General features: G+C 43.4%; 1 protein-coding gene across 7 annotated transcripts in view; it reads left to right on the top strand.

Annotated features, from left to right (window-relative positions):
- The window catches only part of LOC115150149 (band 4.1-like protein 3), a 94,322-nt gene that overhangs the window by 15,753 nt on the left and 59,092 nt on the right, over nt 1–19,477 (top strand). For all 7 annotated transcript variants that reach the window (XM_029693156.1, XM_029693146.1, XM_029693122.1 and 4 more), the window contains exons 2-8: nt 4,385–4,518; nt 4,836–5,039; nt 14,251–14,355; nt 14,451–14,493; nt 14,645–14,720; nt 16,065–16,283; nt 17,230–17,317. In XM_029693156.1, the coding sequence (XP_029549016.1) occupies nt 4,396–4,518; nt 4,836–5,039; nt 14,251–14,355; nt 14,451–14,493; nt 14,645–14,720; nt 16,065–16,283; nt 17,230–17,317 (858 nt within the window). In that variant the 5' untranslated portion in view covers nt 4,385–4,395. The remainder of the gene's footprint in view (nt 1–4,384; nt 4,519–4,835; nt 5,040–14,250; nt 14,356–14,450; nt 14,494–14,644; nt 14,721–16,064; nt 16,284–17,229; nt 17,318–19,477) is intronic.

Below are 19,477 nucleotides of genomic sequence, written 5' to 3'. Positions count from 1 at the left end.
GGAGATTGGGCTTTGGTATTGGCATTTTTATTGCCTACCAATGGTTTCCATGCCAACGGGGTTCTAGCTGGCCAACTCTAATCTGTCACCTGTTTGGTTGGAATAAACAGAGGGAGAGCTTATGGTGTGACATCATGCTGCCTGGCCAACAGTGCACACTGACCTATATTACAGATAGTCGATTAAACCAAGGGAAGGTTCCACAGGCTTACACCCCACAGAGTCCATTTACAACCCTGCAAGGATAAGCCTTCTGTTGAATGAAGAGGAATAAAATGCTCTGGAAAGACTGACTAGGGGATGTGTAGCTGGGTGGACCTCGCGGTCTTTGTAGTGGCTATTGTTTTGTAATGGTGAGCATTAATTGAATAAATGCATTATGAAATGAATGCAGTGAGTTCAACACCAGTTCATGACGTGTTGCTGAGAGTTTGTTTTTGTAAAATGTTCAAACAACTTGAGTGCAACATGGAGTTGGTTTCTCAGTAAAGCACACGGTCTTTCAGTAGTAGCTGATGAACCCTGTATGCTCTGATTGCCACGGGCCGTAGTGGCCAGGGTTGGGTAGGTTAAATGTAATCCGTTACAGTTACTAGTTACCTGTCCAAAATTGTAATCAGTAACTTTTGGATTACCCAAACTCAGTAACGTAATCTGATTACATTCAGTTACTTTTAGATTACTTTCCCCTTAAAGAGGCATTAGAAGAAGACAAAAATGTATGTTACCAATTGAACGACATCTATTGCAGGATAAATCCATGTTAAAGTTTACATATCTGGTCATATGGATGTTAAATATTACTTTATGAGTTGGTTATGTAGGCTTCTTCTAACCCATCGCTTTCTACTACATATAATAATGCGATTAAATTATATCTTTACATTAAAAACCAATGTCTATCAGAATTACAATAAATGTTATACCCCTTGATCTTCAAGAATAGGACTTGGAAATATGGAAGTAAAGATTAGCCTAATTGTTTTACCTAAACATAATCCCAAAACGAAGGATTTATAAACCAGCCCTACTCTGATGTTTATGATTTGGTTGTAACCACTCTCAGATTAATAGACAGCTGTGGATGCAAGGACTGACCATCCATGATATCAAAATGATTGTTATAACCATGTCATGAGGCTATACAGTGTTTGTTTACATTTACAATGTTTACAAACATTGGAGAAAAACAAGTTTATATTTTGGGTTCTGATGAGGTATGACAGTTGAACTAAACTCATGAGGCATTTATACATTATATTCTTCAAGAATCATTGGATATATTTAAATATAATTTATAAGTCCAGAATCGGACATAGCAACTACAGATTGCCCCTTAAAGTGTATCAGAAGCGTGCAAGTTTGAGCGTGCGTCCATTAGGCCTATGCTGATATTTTTATCAGCATGAATTAGATTGAGAAATAAAAGCCCCACTTTTATTCCATAGGCTGGGATCCGCACTGTGTATCTGTTACAAGAGCGCATTTTTCACTGGCTGTCCACTGGTTTCAAAAACAATGATTGATAGGCAGTTTAAACTTCTTGAATTCAACCATTATTGTGTTTAAATACACATTTAGTGAACAGTTTAAATACACATTTGTGAACAGCCATCCACAACAAGCACAATCCGTAAGGCGCAAATAGCTTAATGAGAGAGCAGCAGTGTGATTGACATCAATGCGCCATGTAGATATCGATAATAAGTGAGATCCGTATCGCCGTAGACTACACCACTGCTCTCATCCTTACCTCCAAGCGTTTATTCAAATTGGATAATGTTTGGATGCCGACAGCAGTCACACCATTACATGTAATCTGTTACTCCCCAACCCTGGTAGGGGCCCTTTGTTGGTGTGTGTGTGTGTGTGTGTGTGTGTGTGTGTGTGTGTGTGTGTGTGTGTGTGTGTGTGTGTGTGTGTGTGTCTTCACCTCAATTTTGACAAAACAGTATGTACCTGGGCTTGTCTGATATTTGACACTGTGACTAAAATATTTTTGAAACTGAGTAAAAAATCTAAAATATTTGTTTCATCGTGGGGTCATTTGTAAAACATCCGTGAGTTAAGAGAAGTGGTTTGAATTGTATAATTTTGTTCCATGTTGTGGTTTGAATTGTATAATTTTGTCCCATGTTGTGGTTTGAATTGTATAATTTTGTCCCATGTTGTGGTTTGAATTGTATAATTTTGTTCCATGTTGTGGTTTGAATTGTATAATTTTGTCCCATGTTGTGGTTTGAATTGTATAATTTTGTCCCATGTTGTGGTTTGAATTGTATAATTTTGTCCCATGTTGTGGTTTGAATTGTATAATTTTGTCCCATGTTGTGGTTTGAATTGTATAATTTTGTCCCATGTTGTGGTTTGAATTGTATAATTTTGTCCCATGTTGTGGTTTGAATTGTATAATTTTGTCCCATGTTGTGGTTTGAATTGTATATTTTTGTCCCATGTTGTGGTTTGAATTGTATAATTTTGTCCCATGTTGTGGTTTGAATTGTATAATTTTGTCCCATGTTGTGGTTTGAATTGTATATTTTTGTCCCATGTTGTGGTTTGAATTGTATATTGTATATTTTGTGTGTGTCTGTGTCTGTCTGTGCGTGTGCGAATGCCGCACTACCCCAGCCAAACACCTCCAGCCATGCAGGCCAAAGTTCACATACTAACGTTTTCCTCGCAGATTCATTACAGCATGGATACATCATTAATGACACTAATACATATTTACAGTGATTAATGTGGAGTTAGCACATAGGAATCATAAAATGGTAATAGGTTGTTGATATGGTGTCAAATGATGAGCAAATGAACTGTAATGGACTGAAGTGGTTTTTGTAAAAAAGCATTTTATATTTTTACCTTACTTTGTCCTTTAAGACAGCTGAATATATTTGACAAGCAGTTATCTGACCAGTAGTTATCTGACCAGTAGTTATCTGACCAGTAGTTATTTGACCAGTAGTTATTTGACCAGTAGTTATCTGACCAGTAGTTATTTGACCAGTAGTTATTTGACCAGTAGTTATCTGACCAGTAGTTATTTGACCAGTAGTTATTTGACCAGTAGTTATCTGACCAGTAGTTATCTGACCATCTGACCAGTAGTTATTTGACCAGTAGTTATCTGACCAGTAGTTATCTGACCAGTAGTTATTTGACCAGTAGTTATCTGACCAGTAGTTATCTGACCAGTAGTTATTTGACCAGTAGTTATCTGACCAGTAGTTATCTGACCAGTAGTTATCTGACCATCTGACCAGTAGTTATCTGACCAGTAGTTATCTGACCAGTAGTTATCTGACCAGTAGTTATTTGACCAGTAGTTATTTGACCAGTAGTTATCTGACCAGTAGTTATCTGACCAGTAGTTATTTGACCAGTAGTGTGTACTCAGTGGAACCCATATGCACAAAATCTAAGTTCTTTTATGGTTTGCCGACGTATAATGGGAGCCATCATTTTGCCTATCAAAAATATAGTACAGTAAATTGTACTGGACTGCTATAGTTGCCAGTTACACCTTACTTTATTTACATTTGAAAGACACTTGGGAAAACTGATGGACTGTCACAATGACACATTGAGAGATATTAGTGCTGGGGTGAGTGTGAGTTTCTCACAACTCTTCAATCATTTTAATCACAGTTTAATCACTGCTGTCTCAAATAAGCTTATTACGGGGGGAGGAACACTGTATTGGCACCTCTGTTTCAACCTTGAAGCTATGTCAAATACATCAGTAGTCAAATCAATGCTGACTTTCACATCAAGTGTTTCTTATCATGGCAGTTGCCCTAGAGATGTTTGGCATTGGCAGGGAGGAATTGTTCTTCATTGCTATGCAGGTTGTTCTTGATTTATCCCATATTCATCTTTTGACACATATAAGGAAGTGCTCCTCAGATGGATGATGTGGTGGTTGTCAATATGATGATATCCCTGCATTGCTGTACACTCTTAGAAAAAAGGCTTCCAAAAGGGTTCTTCGGCTGTCCCCATAGGAGAACCCTTTTTGGTTCCAGGTAGAAACTATTTTGGGTTCCATGTTGAACCGTATGTGGAAAGGGTTCTACATGTGACCCAAAAGGGTTCTACTTGGAACCAAAAGGGTTCTATCTGGAACCAAAAAGGGTTCTTCAAAGGGTTATCCTATGGGGACAGCCGAAGAACCCTTTCCGTTCTAGATAACACTTTATATCTAAGAGCGTAAGCTGTCATTTTGAAGTATTCAGTTTATTATTATAGCGTATTCTTAGAAATGAGTTGGGTCTGAGTTGTAGCTAGACATGTGGACATGTATAAGGGCATGTGTTGTACCTGTTTTCACCGTCCAAATTCTCCCGTCTCATGTTGTGTGTATTTATTTCCTGTGTTGTAGGGTGAATCACCATGACGACAGAACCAAATTCAGAGTCTAGCGCGGACCAGCAGGAGGCCAGTGCGGCTCCACAACTGGAGGCGGACTCTTTTCCCCCGGCTGCCGCCCACAGCACGCCTGTCAGGAAAGAGCAGGTTAGCCACACCCACAAAATACGCACCGTCATCGTCATACAGGAAGCGAATTAGGAAACGGCTTTATATTCGATTTAAATGGCTGAATTTGAATGAAAGTCACAGAAACATTTGATAACATATCAAACACCCACATGATAATAAACAAGTATAAATATTTCCTCTGAACTTTCCTGTCAGATTCATCCGGCAAACAAACTATTTATTCCACTTGACCATTCGTGTCACAAGTTGTTTGGTTCAAAACAACACATTATCATAATCATACCTCTTCAACATGCCCACGGTGCTGTGTTAAAACGTGCCCCCCTGTCCAGAACGGCGAGAGAGCGGAGGCAGGCGTGGTCCCACAGGGGAATCAGCTGGAGCCATCGCAGGCGGAGGAGGACAGGACCTCGTACAGGTCGTCCACCAGTAAGCTGTCCAGGTCTCCCGGTGGAGGACGGAGTGTCCGTAGCTCCAGGAACATGCAGTGCAAGGTCACCCTGCTCGATGGCTCCTTCTACACCTGCATGGTGGAGGTGGGTTTGTTTCGCTGTTTGGGGAGAGGAGTTTAGGAGGTAGGTTTTTATTTATTTAACTAGGCAAGTCAGTTAAGAACAAATTCTTATTTACAATGACGGCCTACACCGGCCAAACCCGGACGACGCTGGGCGCATTGTGCACCGCCCTATGGGACTCCCAATCATGGCTGGTTGTGATACAGTAAGTGGGTTGGTGTGTGTGGGGGGATGGGTTTGAGTGTATGTATGTGGGGATGTACTGTGTGTGTGTGTGTGTGTGTGTGTGTGTGTGTGTGTGTGTGTGTGTGTGTGTGTGTGAGTGTGTGTAGCAGAGTTCACCAGGGATAGAGATGGGGTGGTCAGAGACGGTATCAAAGTTAGTCAAACTGACATTTCTAACTGACATATCTTTATTTTCTTAATTTAACCTTTATTTTATCAGGGAGTCATACTGAGACTGAGGTCTATTTATTTCATCAGGGAGTCATACTGAGACTGAGGTCTATTTATTTTATCAGGGAGTCATACTGAGACTGAGGTCTATTTATTTCATCAGGGAGTCATACTGAGACTGAGGTCTATTTATTTTATCAGGGAGTCATACTGAGACTGAGGTCTATTTATTTTATCAGGGAGTCATACTGAGACTGAGGTCTATTTATTTTATCAGGGAGTCATTCTGAGACTGAGGTCTATTTATTTCATCAGGGAGTCATTCTGAGACTGAGGCCTATTTATTTCATCAGGGAGTCATACTGATACTGAGGCCTCTATTTCATCAGGGAGTCATTCTGAGACTGAGGTCTATTTATTTAATCAGGGAGTCATACTGAGACTGAGATCTCTATTTCATCAGGGAGTCATTCTGAGACTGAGGTCTATTTATTTCATCAGGGAGTCATACTGATACTGAGGCCTCTATTTCATCAGGGAGTCATTCTGAGACTGAGGTCTATTTATTTCATAAGGGAGTCATTCTGAGACTGAGGTCTATTTATTTCATCAGGGAGTCATACTGAGACTGAGGCCTCTATTTCATCAGGGAGTCATTCTGAGACTGAGGTCTCTATTTCATCAGGGAGTCATTCTGAGACTGAGGTCTCTATTTCATCAGGGAGTCATTCTGAGACTGAGGTCTATTTATTTCATCAGGGAGTCATACAGAGACTGAGGTCTATTTATTTAATCAGGGAGTCATTCTGAGACTGAGGTCTCTATTTCATCAGGGAGTCATACTGAGACTGAGGCCTCTATTTCATCAGGGAGTCATTCTGAGACTGAGGTCTCTCTATTTTATCAGGGAGTCATACTGAGACTGAGGTCTCTATTTTATCAGGGAGTCATACTGAGACTGAGGTCTCTATTTCATCAGGGAGTCATTCTGAGACTGAGGTCTCTATTTTATCAGGGAGTCATACTGAGACTGAGGTCTCTATTTCATCAGGGAGTCATACTGAGACTGAGGTCTCTATTTCATCAGGGAGTCATACTGAGACTGAGGTCTCTATTTCATCAGGGAGTCATACTGAGACTGAGGTCTCTATTTCATCAGGGAGTCATACTGAGACTGAGGTCTATTTATTTCATCAGGGAGTCATTCTGAGACTGAGGTCTCTATTTCATCAGGGTGTCATACTGAGACTGAGGCCTATTTATTTCATCAGGGAGTCATTCTGAGACTGAGGTCTCTATTTCATCAGGGAGTCATACTGAGACTGAGGTCTCTCTATTTCATCAGGGAGTCATTCTGAGACTGAGGTCTCTATTTCATCAGGGAGTCATACTGAGACTGAGGTCTCTATTTCATCAGGGAGTCATTCTGAGACTGAGGCCTATTTATTTCATCAGGGAGTCATACTGAGACTGAGGTCTCTATTTCATCAGGGAGTCATTCTGAGACTGAGGCCTATTTATTTCATCAGGGAGTCATTCTGAGACTGAGGTCTATTTATTTCATCAGGGAGTCATTCTGAGACTGAGGTCTATTTATTTTATCAGGGAGTCATACTGAGACTGAGGCCTATTTATTTTATCAGGGAGTCATACTGAGACTGAGGCCTATTTATTTCATCAGGGAGTCATTCTGAGACTGAGGTCTATTTATTTCATCAGGGAGTCATTCTGAGACTGAGGTCTATTTATTTTATCAGGGAGTCATACTGAGACTGAGGTCTATTTATTTCATCAGGGAGTCATTCTGAGACTGAGGTCTATTTATTTCATCAGGGAGTCATTCTGAGACTGAGGTCTATTTATTTTATCAGGGAGTCATACTGAGACTGAGGTCTATTTATTTCATCAGGGAGTCATACTGAGACTGAGGTCTATTTATTTTATCAGGGAGTCATACTGAGACTGAGGTCTATTTATTTCATCAGGGAGTCATTCTGAGACTGAGGTCTATTTATTTCATCAGGGAGTCATTCTGAGACTGAGGTCTATTTATTTCATCAGGGAGTCATACTGAGACTGAGGTCTATTTATTTTATCAGGGAGTCATACTGAGACGGAGGTCTATTTATTTCATCAGGGAGTCATACTGAGACTGAGGTCTATTTATTTCATCAGGGAGTCATACTGAGACTGAGGTCTCTATTTCATCAGGGAGTCATTCTGAGACTGAGGTCTATTTATTTCATCAGGGAGTCATACTGAGACTGAGGTCTATTTATTTTATCAGGGAGTCATACTGAGACTGAGGTCTATTTATTTTATCAGGGAGTCATACTGAGACTGAGGTCTATTTATTTCATCAGGGAGTCATTCTGAGACTGAGGTCTATTTATTTTATCAGGGAGTCATACTGAGACTGAGGTCTATTTATTTCATCAGGGAGTCATTCTGAGACTGAGGTCTATTTATTTTATCAGGGAGTCATACTGAGACTGAGGTCTCTATTTCATCAGGGAGTCATACTGAGACTGAGGTCTCTATTTCATCAGGGAGTCATTCTGAGACATACATTTACATTTACATTTAAGTCATTTAGCAGACGCTCTTATCCAGAGCGACTTACAAATTGGTGCATTCACCTATAATATCCAGTAGAACAACCACTTTACAATAGTGCATCTAAATCTTTAAAAATATGATTTACATTTTAGTAATTTAGCAGACGCTCTTATCCAGAGCGACTTACAGTAGTGAATGCATACATTTCATACAATTTCATACATTTTTTTTTTTCCTGTGCTGGCCCCCCGTGGGAATTGAACCCACAACCCTGGCGTTGCAAACACCATGCTCTACCAACTGAGCTACAGGGAAGGCTAGAGGTCTATTTATTTTATCAGGGAGTCATACTGAGACTGAGGTCTCTTTGACAGATTAACCCTGAAAAATTCAAGTTGGCTTGAGATTGTTTTTATCACGCTGACTCAATGACCTCTCCTACAAATTCACCAGTTTACAGGATGGGTGGACATTCATGGTATTGTTCCATTAGAAGCTCATCTATATGCATGGCTCTTCCTTTTATTTCCTGTATTCTCTGATCTTAACAGAATTAAAGACTATGGAATTGACTCTGCTTTTAACAGTATTGTAATAAACTCCCCTTAGACCTAATACTGTCTGTTTACATTGATAAACACCCCCTCCCCCACCACGTCTAGAGACAAAGCTCTTGGGGCCAATTTGACGTTTTGCTTCTAAGCAGACGTCATCCATCGCTCTGTATAAATCTGTCCTGTCCTATATATTTAATGTTTTGTCTCCAGAGACTCTGTTCTGTAGCTTCCAGCAAACTCTGTCAGACAAAAACTGGAGAGAAACCAATCTACTTAGTGCAGTTTGAGCCCTAGGCTGGATTTAGACAGATTAGTCAGAACGTCCAATGGAAAAAGATGATAGAGCATTGTGGCCGGTTGGCCCAGTCGTTCGGTTGGTCGCTTGGTGTTGGTGGCCATGGGAATGTGACACGTCGGAGAGAGGGGTGTGGCCCCGGGCTTAATGTGCTGCAGTGATAATTGACTGGCTCTGTTCCCAGCAGAGAGGACAGAGGAGAGATGTGGGGGAGGGGGGAGGGGGAAGAGTGAGGGGGGGCAAGGGAGAAAAGAGAGGGGGCAGGTGGAAGAGAGGGGAGGGGGGAAAGGGATGGGGAGGGGAGGGGGCAAAGGGAAGAGAGTGGGAGGCAGGGGGAAGAGTGTGGGGGGCAGGGGAAGAGAGAGGGGGACAGGGGGAAGAGTGAGGGGGCATGGGGAAGAGAGAGGGGGCAGGGGGAAGAGAGAGGGGGCAGGGGAAGAGAGAGGGGGCAGGGGAAGAGAGAGGGGGGCTTGGGGAAGAGAGAGGGGGCAGGGGAAGAGAGAGGGGGGCAGGGGGAAGAGTGAGGGGGGCATGGGGAAGAGAGAGGGGGGCATGGGGAAGAGAGAGGGGGGCAGGAGGAAGAGAGAGGGGGGCAGGGGAAGAGTGAGGGGCAGGGGAAGAGTGAGGGGCAGGGGGAAGAGAGGGGGGGGCAGGGGGAAGAGAGAGGGGGGCAGGGGAAGAGTGAGGGGCAGGGGGAAGAGAGAGGGGGGCAGGGGGAAGAGAGAGGGGGGCAGGGGGAAGAGAGAGGGGGCAGGGGAAGAGAGAGGGGAGCAGGGGGAAGAGAGAGAGGGGGCAGGGGATCATAGGTGGGAGCAGGAGAAGAGTGAGGGAGCATGGGAAATAGAGAGGGGGCAGGGGGAGGAGAGAAGCGGTGTTAAGGTCAGGAGAGAGGAGGGGATAGAGGTCAGGATAGAGGAGGGGGATAGAGGGGAGGATAGAGGTCAGGATAGAGGAGGGGGATAGAGATCAGGATAAAGGAGGGGGATAGAGGTCAGGATAGAGGAGGGGGATAGAGGTCAGAATAGAGGAGGGGGATAGAGGTCAGGATAGAGGAGGGGGATAGAGGTCAGGATAGAGGAGGGGGATAGAGGTCAGGATAGAGGAGGGGGATAGAGGTCAGGATAGAGGAGGGGGATAGAGGTCAGGATAGAGGGGAAAGGAGAGTAAAAAGGGAAGTGTGATAAGAAGAGAGAGGGTAAGGAGAGAGAGGGAAAGAGAGAGGAGAGTGGAAAGACTTGAGGCGAGAGAGGAAAGTGGAGAAGGATCTCGAGGGGGCGAAAGAGGGACAGAGAGTTCACTGAGGGGATAAAAAGAGAGGGGGATGATGGCATGACGTCCCCTCCTCTCTCGCAGTGACATGCCACTCTTCTTCTGGTCCAAATGGTGTGAATCATCAATGTGCTCTGACCTACCACACAAACAGCATTCCAATTAACTATCCATCAGCCCCCATCAATGCCACAATAACCCTCCTAGTAATGGATGTAGTGACGTGGCGGCTAGGGAAGTGAAAACATGTTTTTCTCTCCATCTATCTTTGTCCTTGTGGTTCAGGAGATACATTTTTTGTAGCTTTGGGGATGTTGTTTGGATCACTCAGACAGTGAGGGAGATCGTTGAAGTGCTCCTTCTGGAGGGGAAATTGAGGCTGCAAAGCGGATGTTCTTTAGCGTTAGCCGCTGGCTGCCCAAGGCTAATTCACATACAGGTAACTGCCAAAATAAAGGAAACACTAACATAAAGCGTCTTAATGGCATTGGGCCACCACCAGCCGCAAGAACAGCTTCAATGTGCCTTGGCATTGATTCTTCAATTGTCTGGAAGTAGGATTCTTCAATGTGCCTTGGCATAGACTCTTCAATTGTCTGGAAGTATATTGAAGGGATGCGTCACCATTCACAAGAAATTCCATCATTTGCTGTTTTTGTTGATGGTGGTGTAAAACGCTGTCTCAGGCGCCGCTCCAGAATCTCCCGTAAGTGTTCAATTGGGTTGAGGAATGGTGACTGAGACACACACACACACACACACACACACACACACACACCCTTTAACCCCCTTCCAAAGTCCCTGAGACTGAATACTTGAGACGGGCTATACAGAAGTTGTGCCATTCAAGCCCACAATAAAGTACAAAACAACTGTGTGTGTGTGTGTGTGTGTGTGTGTGTGTGTGTGTGTGTGTGTGTGTGTGTGTGTGTGTGTGTGCAGCAAGAAAGATATAGGAGGCAAGAAAATCCCATATTTTTGTAAATGAGGAACATGCTTATGGTAGGTCTCAGTGATTTACTGTGAAACGCAGTCTAGCCATGGTAGCCAAAATAATGGGTAACTGGGCGTTTTATACATGACCCTAAGCAGGATGGGATGTTAATTGCTTAATTTAACTCCAAAAACCACACCTGTGTGGAAGCGCCTGCTTTCAATATTCTTTGTATCCCCCAAGTGTTTCCTTTATTTTGGCAGTTACCTGAAGCTTAGATTGTTCCTGTATTACTGGTCATCGTTTAATGAGGATACAGTGGTTAAGAGGTTCCCCAAGAGGCCGTATGACCTGGGAAATGGCTTGACTGTGTTTCACAGTAAATCACTGAGACCTACCATAAGCATGTTCCTCATTTACAAAAATATGGGATTTTCTTGCCTCCTATATCTTTCTTGCTGCACACACACACACACACACACACACACACACACACACACACACACACACACACACACACACATACAGTTGTTTTGTACTTTATTGTGGGCTTGAATGGCATAACTTCTGTATAGCCCATCTCAAGTATTCATTTTGATCCCACGCTTTCAGAGGAAGTGACAACAGAGGGAGCAGATTTGTTTTTCTTGGAGGAGTTTTGTCTCTCTGATCGTGATGAGAGAGATAGTTATCGGAGTCTTAGCGGATTCTGTGGACAGATGTAACAACAGTCTCAGTGTACGTCAAGACACACTTTAACTGAGCCCAATGGGGGGTGGCGGTACGCTGTAGAGACTTGGTTTGTCTCTGTTTTAATAAACCTAGCAACACTCTTAGAAAAAAAGGTGCTATCTAGAACCGAAAAGGGTTCTTCGGCTGCCCCCATAGGAGAGCCCTTTGAAGAACCCTTTTTGGTTCCATGTAGAACCCTTTCCACAGAAGGTTCTACGTGGAAAACGAAAGAGTTCTACCTAGAACCAAAAAAGGTTTCTACCTGGAACCAAAATGTGTTCTCCTATGGGGACAGCCAAAGAACCCTTTTTGAACTCCTGTTTTCTTTTTACTCCAGAAACACTCTACAAAATAACCCTCATAATCTTTCTCCGTTTTAAGTTGACATATTTGGACATACCAGTTTCGTTGCAGGTGTAAAATAATCCTGCAGCAGGAGCATTTGATTATATATACACATTTTTTTGATAATTTCTAACGGGAAATACATTTTGATAGGCTGCGGTGGGCTATAGTTTAGGTCCTGCATTTCGAATACACTTGTATGTCGTAATGGAGACCAATATAGCTTGTGTTATTAAGCTATATAAAACAACAGTTGTTGATGTGTATAGCTGCATTGCAGGCACATTTTTGTACATTTGAATGTCGCAGTAGTAGGAAATGTATTCTGTCTGGTGCTTTAGCGCTTGAGCGAGCAAGAGATTGTGAATTTTTTTGTGAATTTATGTAAATCACAAAGCTCATTTCAATTTCCTGCGGCGCAGGAAAATTATCTTCGACAACAGGGTGTTTGGTTTTCGACAGACATAATGGGACCCATGTCGTCCGAGAGTCTTGATGATCATCCAGGTGCTTCCAGGTGCTTTTTGTCAACTTTTTGGACGAGATGGGTCCCATTATGTCTGGTGAAAACCAAACACAGCATTCCACAGTAAGAACCTCATACCGAAGGTCAAGTGTGGTGGTGGTAGTGTGATGGTTTGGGGATGCTTTGCTGGCTCACGAACAGGACGACTTTACTTAATAGAAGGTACCATGAATTCTGCTCTGTATCAGATAATTCTACAAAAGAATGTCAGGTCATCCATCTGTGAGCTGAAGCTGAAGCACACCTGGGTCATGCAGCAAGACAATGATCCAAAACACACAATCAAGTCTACATGAAAATGGTTAAAAAGCAACAAATTAGAAGTTTTGAAATGGCCTAGTTAAAGTCCAGACCTTATCCCAATTGAGATGTTGTGGCAGGCTTTGTAATGAGCAGGTCAGGCTTAAAAAAACACAAATGAAGGCCTCCCAAGTGGCGCAGAGGTCTAAGACACTGCATCGCAGTGCTAGCTGTGCCACTAGAGATCCTGGTTCGAGTCCAGACGGCTGCGACCGGGAGATCCATGGGGCGTCGTCTGGGTTAGGGGAGGGTTTGGCCGGCAGGGATGTTCTTGTCCCAACTCGCACTAGTGACTCCTGTGGTGGGCCCGGGTGCAATGCACGCTGACACAGTCGCCAGGTGTACAGTGTTTCCTCTGACATATTGGTGTGGCTAGCTTCTGGGTTAAGCGGGCATGTGTTAAGAAGCAGTGCGGCTTGGCTGGGTTGTGTTTCGGAGGACGCACAGCTCTCGACCTTCGCCGCTCCTGAGCGATTGGACAAGGCTGTAACTACCAATTGGATACCATGAAATTGGGGTGTAAAAGTACACAAATGTTGCAGAGTTAAAGCAGTTCTGCATGAGAGAGTGGGCCAAAATTCCTCCACAGTGATGTGAGAGACTGATCAACAACTACAGGAAGCATTTGGTTGCAGTCATTGCAGCTAAAGGTTTCAAGGGGGCAATTACTTTCTCACACAGGGGAATTGGGTCTTGCATAACTTAGTCAATTAAATAAATAAAATAAGTATCATTTTTTTTTGTTATTTGTGAACTCAGGTTCCTTTTTCTAATAGTAGGTTTTGGTTGAAGATCTGATAACATTCAGTATCAAAAATATGCAACAACAGAGAAAATCAGAAAGGAGGCAAATACTTTTTCACGGCTGTAAAAGCACCTCATTGTGCTATTTTTACGTAGCATTAAGGCATGTTGCTTATTTAGAGGTAGCAATAGGAGCCTCACAGGTTGACGTATCGTGGCGGCAGGGAGCCTTGGATCTCACCCTGCGAGGGCCAGGCAGGGTAGCAGACATTAGGACACTCATCATGATGTGACACAAAATGGTGTGATGATGGGAGTGGAGCCCTTTTAACAGGCTGTAGAGAGTTGAGTCATGGTTGAGTCGTGTGGATTCTCTTCTTTAGTGCTATCCATCATTAAACGGCTCCCGAACCGGTGGGAGGAATATATCACAATTTAGTGCGATGGGATGCTGATGTCATTTAGGAGGGGTTTGAGATCCAAAAAATGGTATGCCGCAGTATACATCTGTCCAATGTATAATTTCAGGAATAGTAGAATGTAGGTTCATCTAAGTGTTTCGTCTCTATCTGCAGAAACGGGAGAGAGGCCATGTGTTATTTGACAAAGTGTGTGAGCAGCTCAACCTCCTGGAAAAGGACTACTTTGGCATCACATTCCGGGACATCGAAAACCAAAAGGTGGAATTTGTCTTGTTGGTTTTGCTGTGTAATTAGGGGTGTTTTGAACATGTTTTGACGTGAATTAACACTGTCCTCTTGAACTCTTGAACCAGAACTGGTTAGACCAATCCAAGGAGATGAAGAAACAGATCAGAGGTGTGTAAAATATGGGTTTTTGAACGTTATTTCTCTGCGTGGTTTGAAAGTTAGCCAGCATGCTAGTTACTCAGGCTTAAAGGCACAATCTGGGATCTTTCCTGCTGTTTAATGGTCATTTCAATGAAATGTTTGTTTTTGTACGCTGCAGGAGCCGCCTGGAATTTTTCATTCAATGTGAAGTTCTACCCTCCAGATCCTGCCCAGCTGTCTGAGGATATTACAAGGTTACACTTTCTATAGTTACACTTTCGGGATATACACTGAGTATACAAAACATTAAGGACACTTGCTCTTTCCATGACATAGACTGACCAGGTGAATCCAGGTGAACTTCAGTCAGTGTAGATGAAGGGGAGGAAACAGGTTAAAGAAGGATTTTTAAGCCTTGAGTGAATGGGCAAGACAAAGTGCCTTTGAACGGGGTATGGTAGTAGGTGCCAGTCACACCGGTTTGTGTCAACAACTGCAACATTGCTGGGTTTTTCACACTCAACAGTTTTCCGTGTGTAACAAGAATGATCCAGCACCCAAATGACATCCAGCCAACTTGACTCAACTGTGGGAAGCATTGGAGTCAACATGGGCCAGTATCCCTGTGGAACGCTTTCGACACCTTGTAGAATCGACGAATTGAGGCTGTTCTGAGGGGAAAAGGAGGGATGAAACATTTATTTATTTATTTATTTATTTTGACCCCTTTTTCTCCCCAATTTCATGGTATCCAATTGGGAGTTACTGTCTTGTCTTATCGCTGCAACTCCCGTATGGACTCTGGAGAGGCGAAGGTCGAGAGCCGTGCGTTCCCCTAAACACAATCCAATCAAGCCGCACTGCTTCTTGACACAATGCACATCCAACCCAGAAGCCAGCCACACCAATGTGTCGGGGGAAACACAGTGCACCTGGCAACCGTGTCAGCGTGCACTACGCCCGGCCCGCCACAGGAGTCGCTAGTGCGCGATGGGACAAGGACATCCCCGCCGGCCAAACCCTCCCTTAACCCAGACGACGCTGGGCCAATTGTGCGCCGCCACATGGGTCTCCCGGTTGCGGCCGGTTGCGAGAGAGCCTGGACTCGAACACAGAATCTCTAGTGGCACAGCTAGCCTTAGACCGCTGCACCACTCAGGAGGCCGTGGGATGAACCTTAATATTAGGAAGGTGTTTGTAATGTTTGGTATACTCAGTGTATATAAGCATAATAACAAATTAACTTTTTTTTATCAATGAAATACTGTGCTGTGTGCATTTTATTTCCAATTACCTCTTTCTCGCTCTTTCTCTCTCTCTCTCTTTCTCTCTCTTTCTCTCTCTTTCTCTCTCTCTTTCTCTCTCTTTCTCTCTCTTTCTCTCTCTTTCTCTCTCTTTCTCTCTCTCTCTCTTTCTCTCTCTCTCTCTTTCTCTCTCTCTCTCTTTCTCTCTCTCTTTCTCTCTCTCTCTTTTTTCTCCCTTCTGCTCACACTTTTTTCTCTCCTCATGACACAAACTCCATCGCTCACTCTCCTTTCTGTTTCCCCACCCCTCTCTATCTGTCCCTCACCCTCTCATCCCTTTCTCTCCCCTTCCAGATATTACCTGTGCCTCCAGTTGAGGGATGACGTGGTGTCAGGGCGTCTGCCATGCTCTTTCGCCACCCACACGGTGCTGGGATCTTACACGGTTCAATCAGAGTTGGGGGACTACGATCTCGAGGAGTCTGGGACGGACTACGTCAGCGAGTTCCGCTTCGCCCCCAACCAGACCAAGGAGCTGGAGGAGAAGGTCATGGACCTGCACAAGAACTACAAGTTAGTCTGTCTGTTGAGAACTACACTTAGAAGAAAGGGTTCTTCATCAGTTCCCATACGAGAACCATTTTTGGTTCCAGGTGGAACCCTTTTTGGTTCCAGGTAAAACTATTTTGGGCTCCACGTAGATCCTTCTATGGAAAGGTTTCTACTGGAACTCAAAAGGGTTCTAGCTGGAACCAAAAGGGTCCTACCTGATACCAAAAAGGTTCTTCAAAGGGTTCTCCTATGGGGACAGCCCTTTTCGGTTCTAGATAACACCTTTTTTTCTAAGAGTGTAGAAGTCAGTCTGGTTGTCTGTCCATCTGTCTGTCTAGAACTACAAGTCAGTCTGGTTGTCTGTTCGTCTGTCTCTCTAGAACTACAAGTCAGTCTGGTTGTCTGTTCGTCTGTCTCTCTAGAACTACAAGTCAGTCTGGTTGTCTGTTCGTCTGTCTCTCTAGAACTACAAGTCAGTCTGGTTGTCTGTTCGTCTGTCTCTCTAGAACTACAAGTCAGTCTGGTTGTCTGTTCGTCTGTCTCTCTAGAACTACAAGTCAGTCTGGTGGTCTGTTCGTCGGTCTCTCTAGAACTACAAGTCAGTCTGGTTGTCTGTTCGTCTGTCTCTCTAGAACTACAAGTCAGTCTGGTTGTCTGTTCGTCTGTCTCTCTAGAACTACAAGTCAGTCTGGTTGTCTGTTCGTCTGTCTCTCTAGAACTACAAGTCAGTCTGGTTGTCTGTTCGTCTGTCTCTCTAGAACTACAAGTCAGTCTGGTTGTCTGTTCGTCTGTCTCTCTAGAACTACAAGTCAGTCTGGTTGTCTGTTCGTCTGTCTCTCTAGAACTACAAGTCAGTCTGGTGGTCTGTACATGTGTCTGTCCGTCTGTCTGACCTAATGGAAGAGAAGGTCATGGTCTCAAAAGTAGCTGTCAAAAACTCATACAAAACGTATCTTTATCTCTCCAGAGGAATGACGCCAGCTGACGCTGAGATGCACTTCCTGGAAAACGTGAAGAAGCTGTCTATGTACGGAGTTGACCTGCACCATGCCAAGGTAAAGTGGCCTAATTCAACTTTTACAAAATAGGCTACCTGTTATTGACCCCAACCCTGTTATTGACCCCAACCCTGTTATTGACCCCAACCCTGTTATTGACCCCAACCCTGTTATTGACCCCAACCCTGTTGTTTCTTTTCAAAATGCCTGACCTGTCATGAATTGAAAAAGCCCTATTGTTATGACCTGCATGATGCTGCCTGGTTCCCTGTCCTTTGACCCCCAGCAGCTGCATGATGCTGCCTGGTTCCCTATCCTTTGACCCACAGCAGCTGCATGATGCTGCCTGGTTCCCTGTCCTTTGACCCCCAGCAGCTTCAATAGCCATTTGGATCATTTTTGTTTGAACCCTCAGATCCAATCCATGGTGTTGTGTACTGCCTCAGTGACACCTCAAAACCCACTTCAGGTCCAATCCATGGTGTTGTGTACTGCTCTCAGTGACACCTCAAAACTCACTTCAGGTCCAATCCATGGTGTTGTGTACTGCTCTCAGTGACACCTCAAAACTCACTTCAGGTCCAATCCATGGTGTTGTGTACTGCTCTCAGTGACACCTCAAAACCCACTTCAGGTCCAATCCATGGTGTTGTGTACTGCTCTCAGTGACACCTCAAAACCCACTTCAGGTCCAATCCATGGTGTTGTGTACTGCTCTCAGTGACACCTCAAAACCCACTTCAGGTCCAATCCATGGTGTTGTGTACTGCCTCAGTGACACCTCAAAACCCACTTCAGGTCCAATCCATGGTGTTGTGTACTGCTCTCAGTGACACCTCAAAACCCACTTCAGGTCCAATCCATGGTGTTGTGTACTGCTCTCAGTGACACCTCAAAACCCACTTCAGGTCCAATCCATGGTGTTGTGTACTGCTCTCAGTGACACCTCAAAACCCACTTCAGGTCCAATCCATGGTGTTGTGTACTGCTCTCAGTGACACCTCAAAACCCACTTCAGGTCCAATCCATGGTGTTGTGTACTGCTCTCAGTGACACCTCAAAACCCACTTCAGGTCCAATCCATGGTGTTGTGTACTGCTCTCAGTGACACCTCAAAACCCACTTCAGGTCCAATCCATGGTGTTGTGTACTGCTCTCAGTGACACCTCAAAAACCCAGGTCTAGGAGAAATAAGTTTAGTTTAGTTTAACCTTGCTACCAAATTAATGAATTTAGCCAATCAGAGGTGTGTTCGCTATACATGGTCTGAATTTAGCCTATCAGAGGTGTGTATGCTAGACATGGTCTACCTATTACTTACTAATGTCTGTTTTGTGTTGAATATTGTTCCGTTGTAACTATGTTGGTTGTTTCTGTTCTTTGCAATGTAAGCTGGAGATCACATTTTAGGACTAACTACCCAAAACTAAGTAACCAAGTAAATTCACTAACATAGATTTGAATGCATATGGCACAGTCAGATAAAATACCATAGATTTGAATGGAAATGGCAGTCAGATAAAATACCATAGATTTGAATGGAAATGACACAGTCATATAAAATATCATAGATTTGAATGGAAATGGCACAGTCATATAAAATATCATAGATTTGAATGGAAATGGCACAGTCATATAAAATATCATAGATTTGAATGGAAATGGCACAGTAAGATAAAATATCATAGATTTGAATGGAAATGGCACAGTCTTATAAAATAACATAGATTTGAATGGAAATGGCAGTCAGATAAAATACCATAGATTTGAATGGAAATGACACAGTCTGATAAAATAACATAGATTTGAATGGAAATGGCACAGTCTTATAAAATAACATAGATTTGAATGGAAATGGCAGTCTTATAAAATACCATAGATTTGAATGGAAATGGCACAGTCTTATAAAATAACATAGATTTGAATGGAAATGGCACAGTGAGATAAAATACCATAGATTTGAATGGAAATGGTACAGTCAGATAAAGTACCATAGATTTGAATGGAAATGGCACCGTCAGATAAATACCAGTATCAGATAGAATATACTCAAGGAAAGATAGGAGAGGAGAAACAGTTTTTTATTTTTTTGATCTTAGCTCAACTTTTTACAAATATGGCACATTTTTATCTTCATCAAAGAAACATTGTTTGGACATTTGTATTTCTGTTCCCGGGGTCTCCTGCGTGGCGCAGTGGTCTAAGTCACTGCATTGC

The sequence above is a fragment of the Salmo trutta genome, chromosome 2 (genome assembly GCF_901001165.1).
Source record: "Salmo trutta chromosome 2, fSalTru1.1, whole genome shotgun sequence".
NCBI classification, from domain to species: domain Eukaryota; kingdom Metazoa; phylum Chordata; class Actinopteri; order Salmoniformes; family Salmonidae; genus Salmo; species Salmo trutta.
Note: the sequence above shows the minus strand (reverse complement) of the source record. Positions and strands in the feature narration are given on the sequence as shown.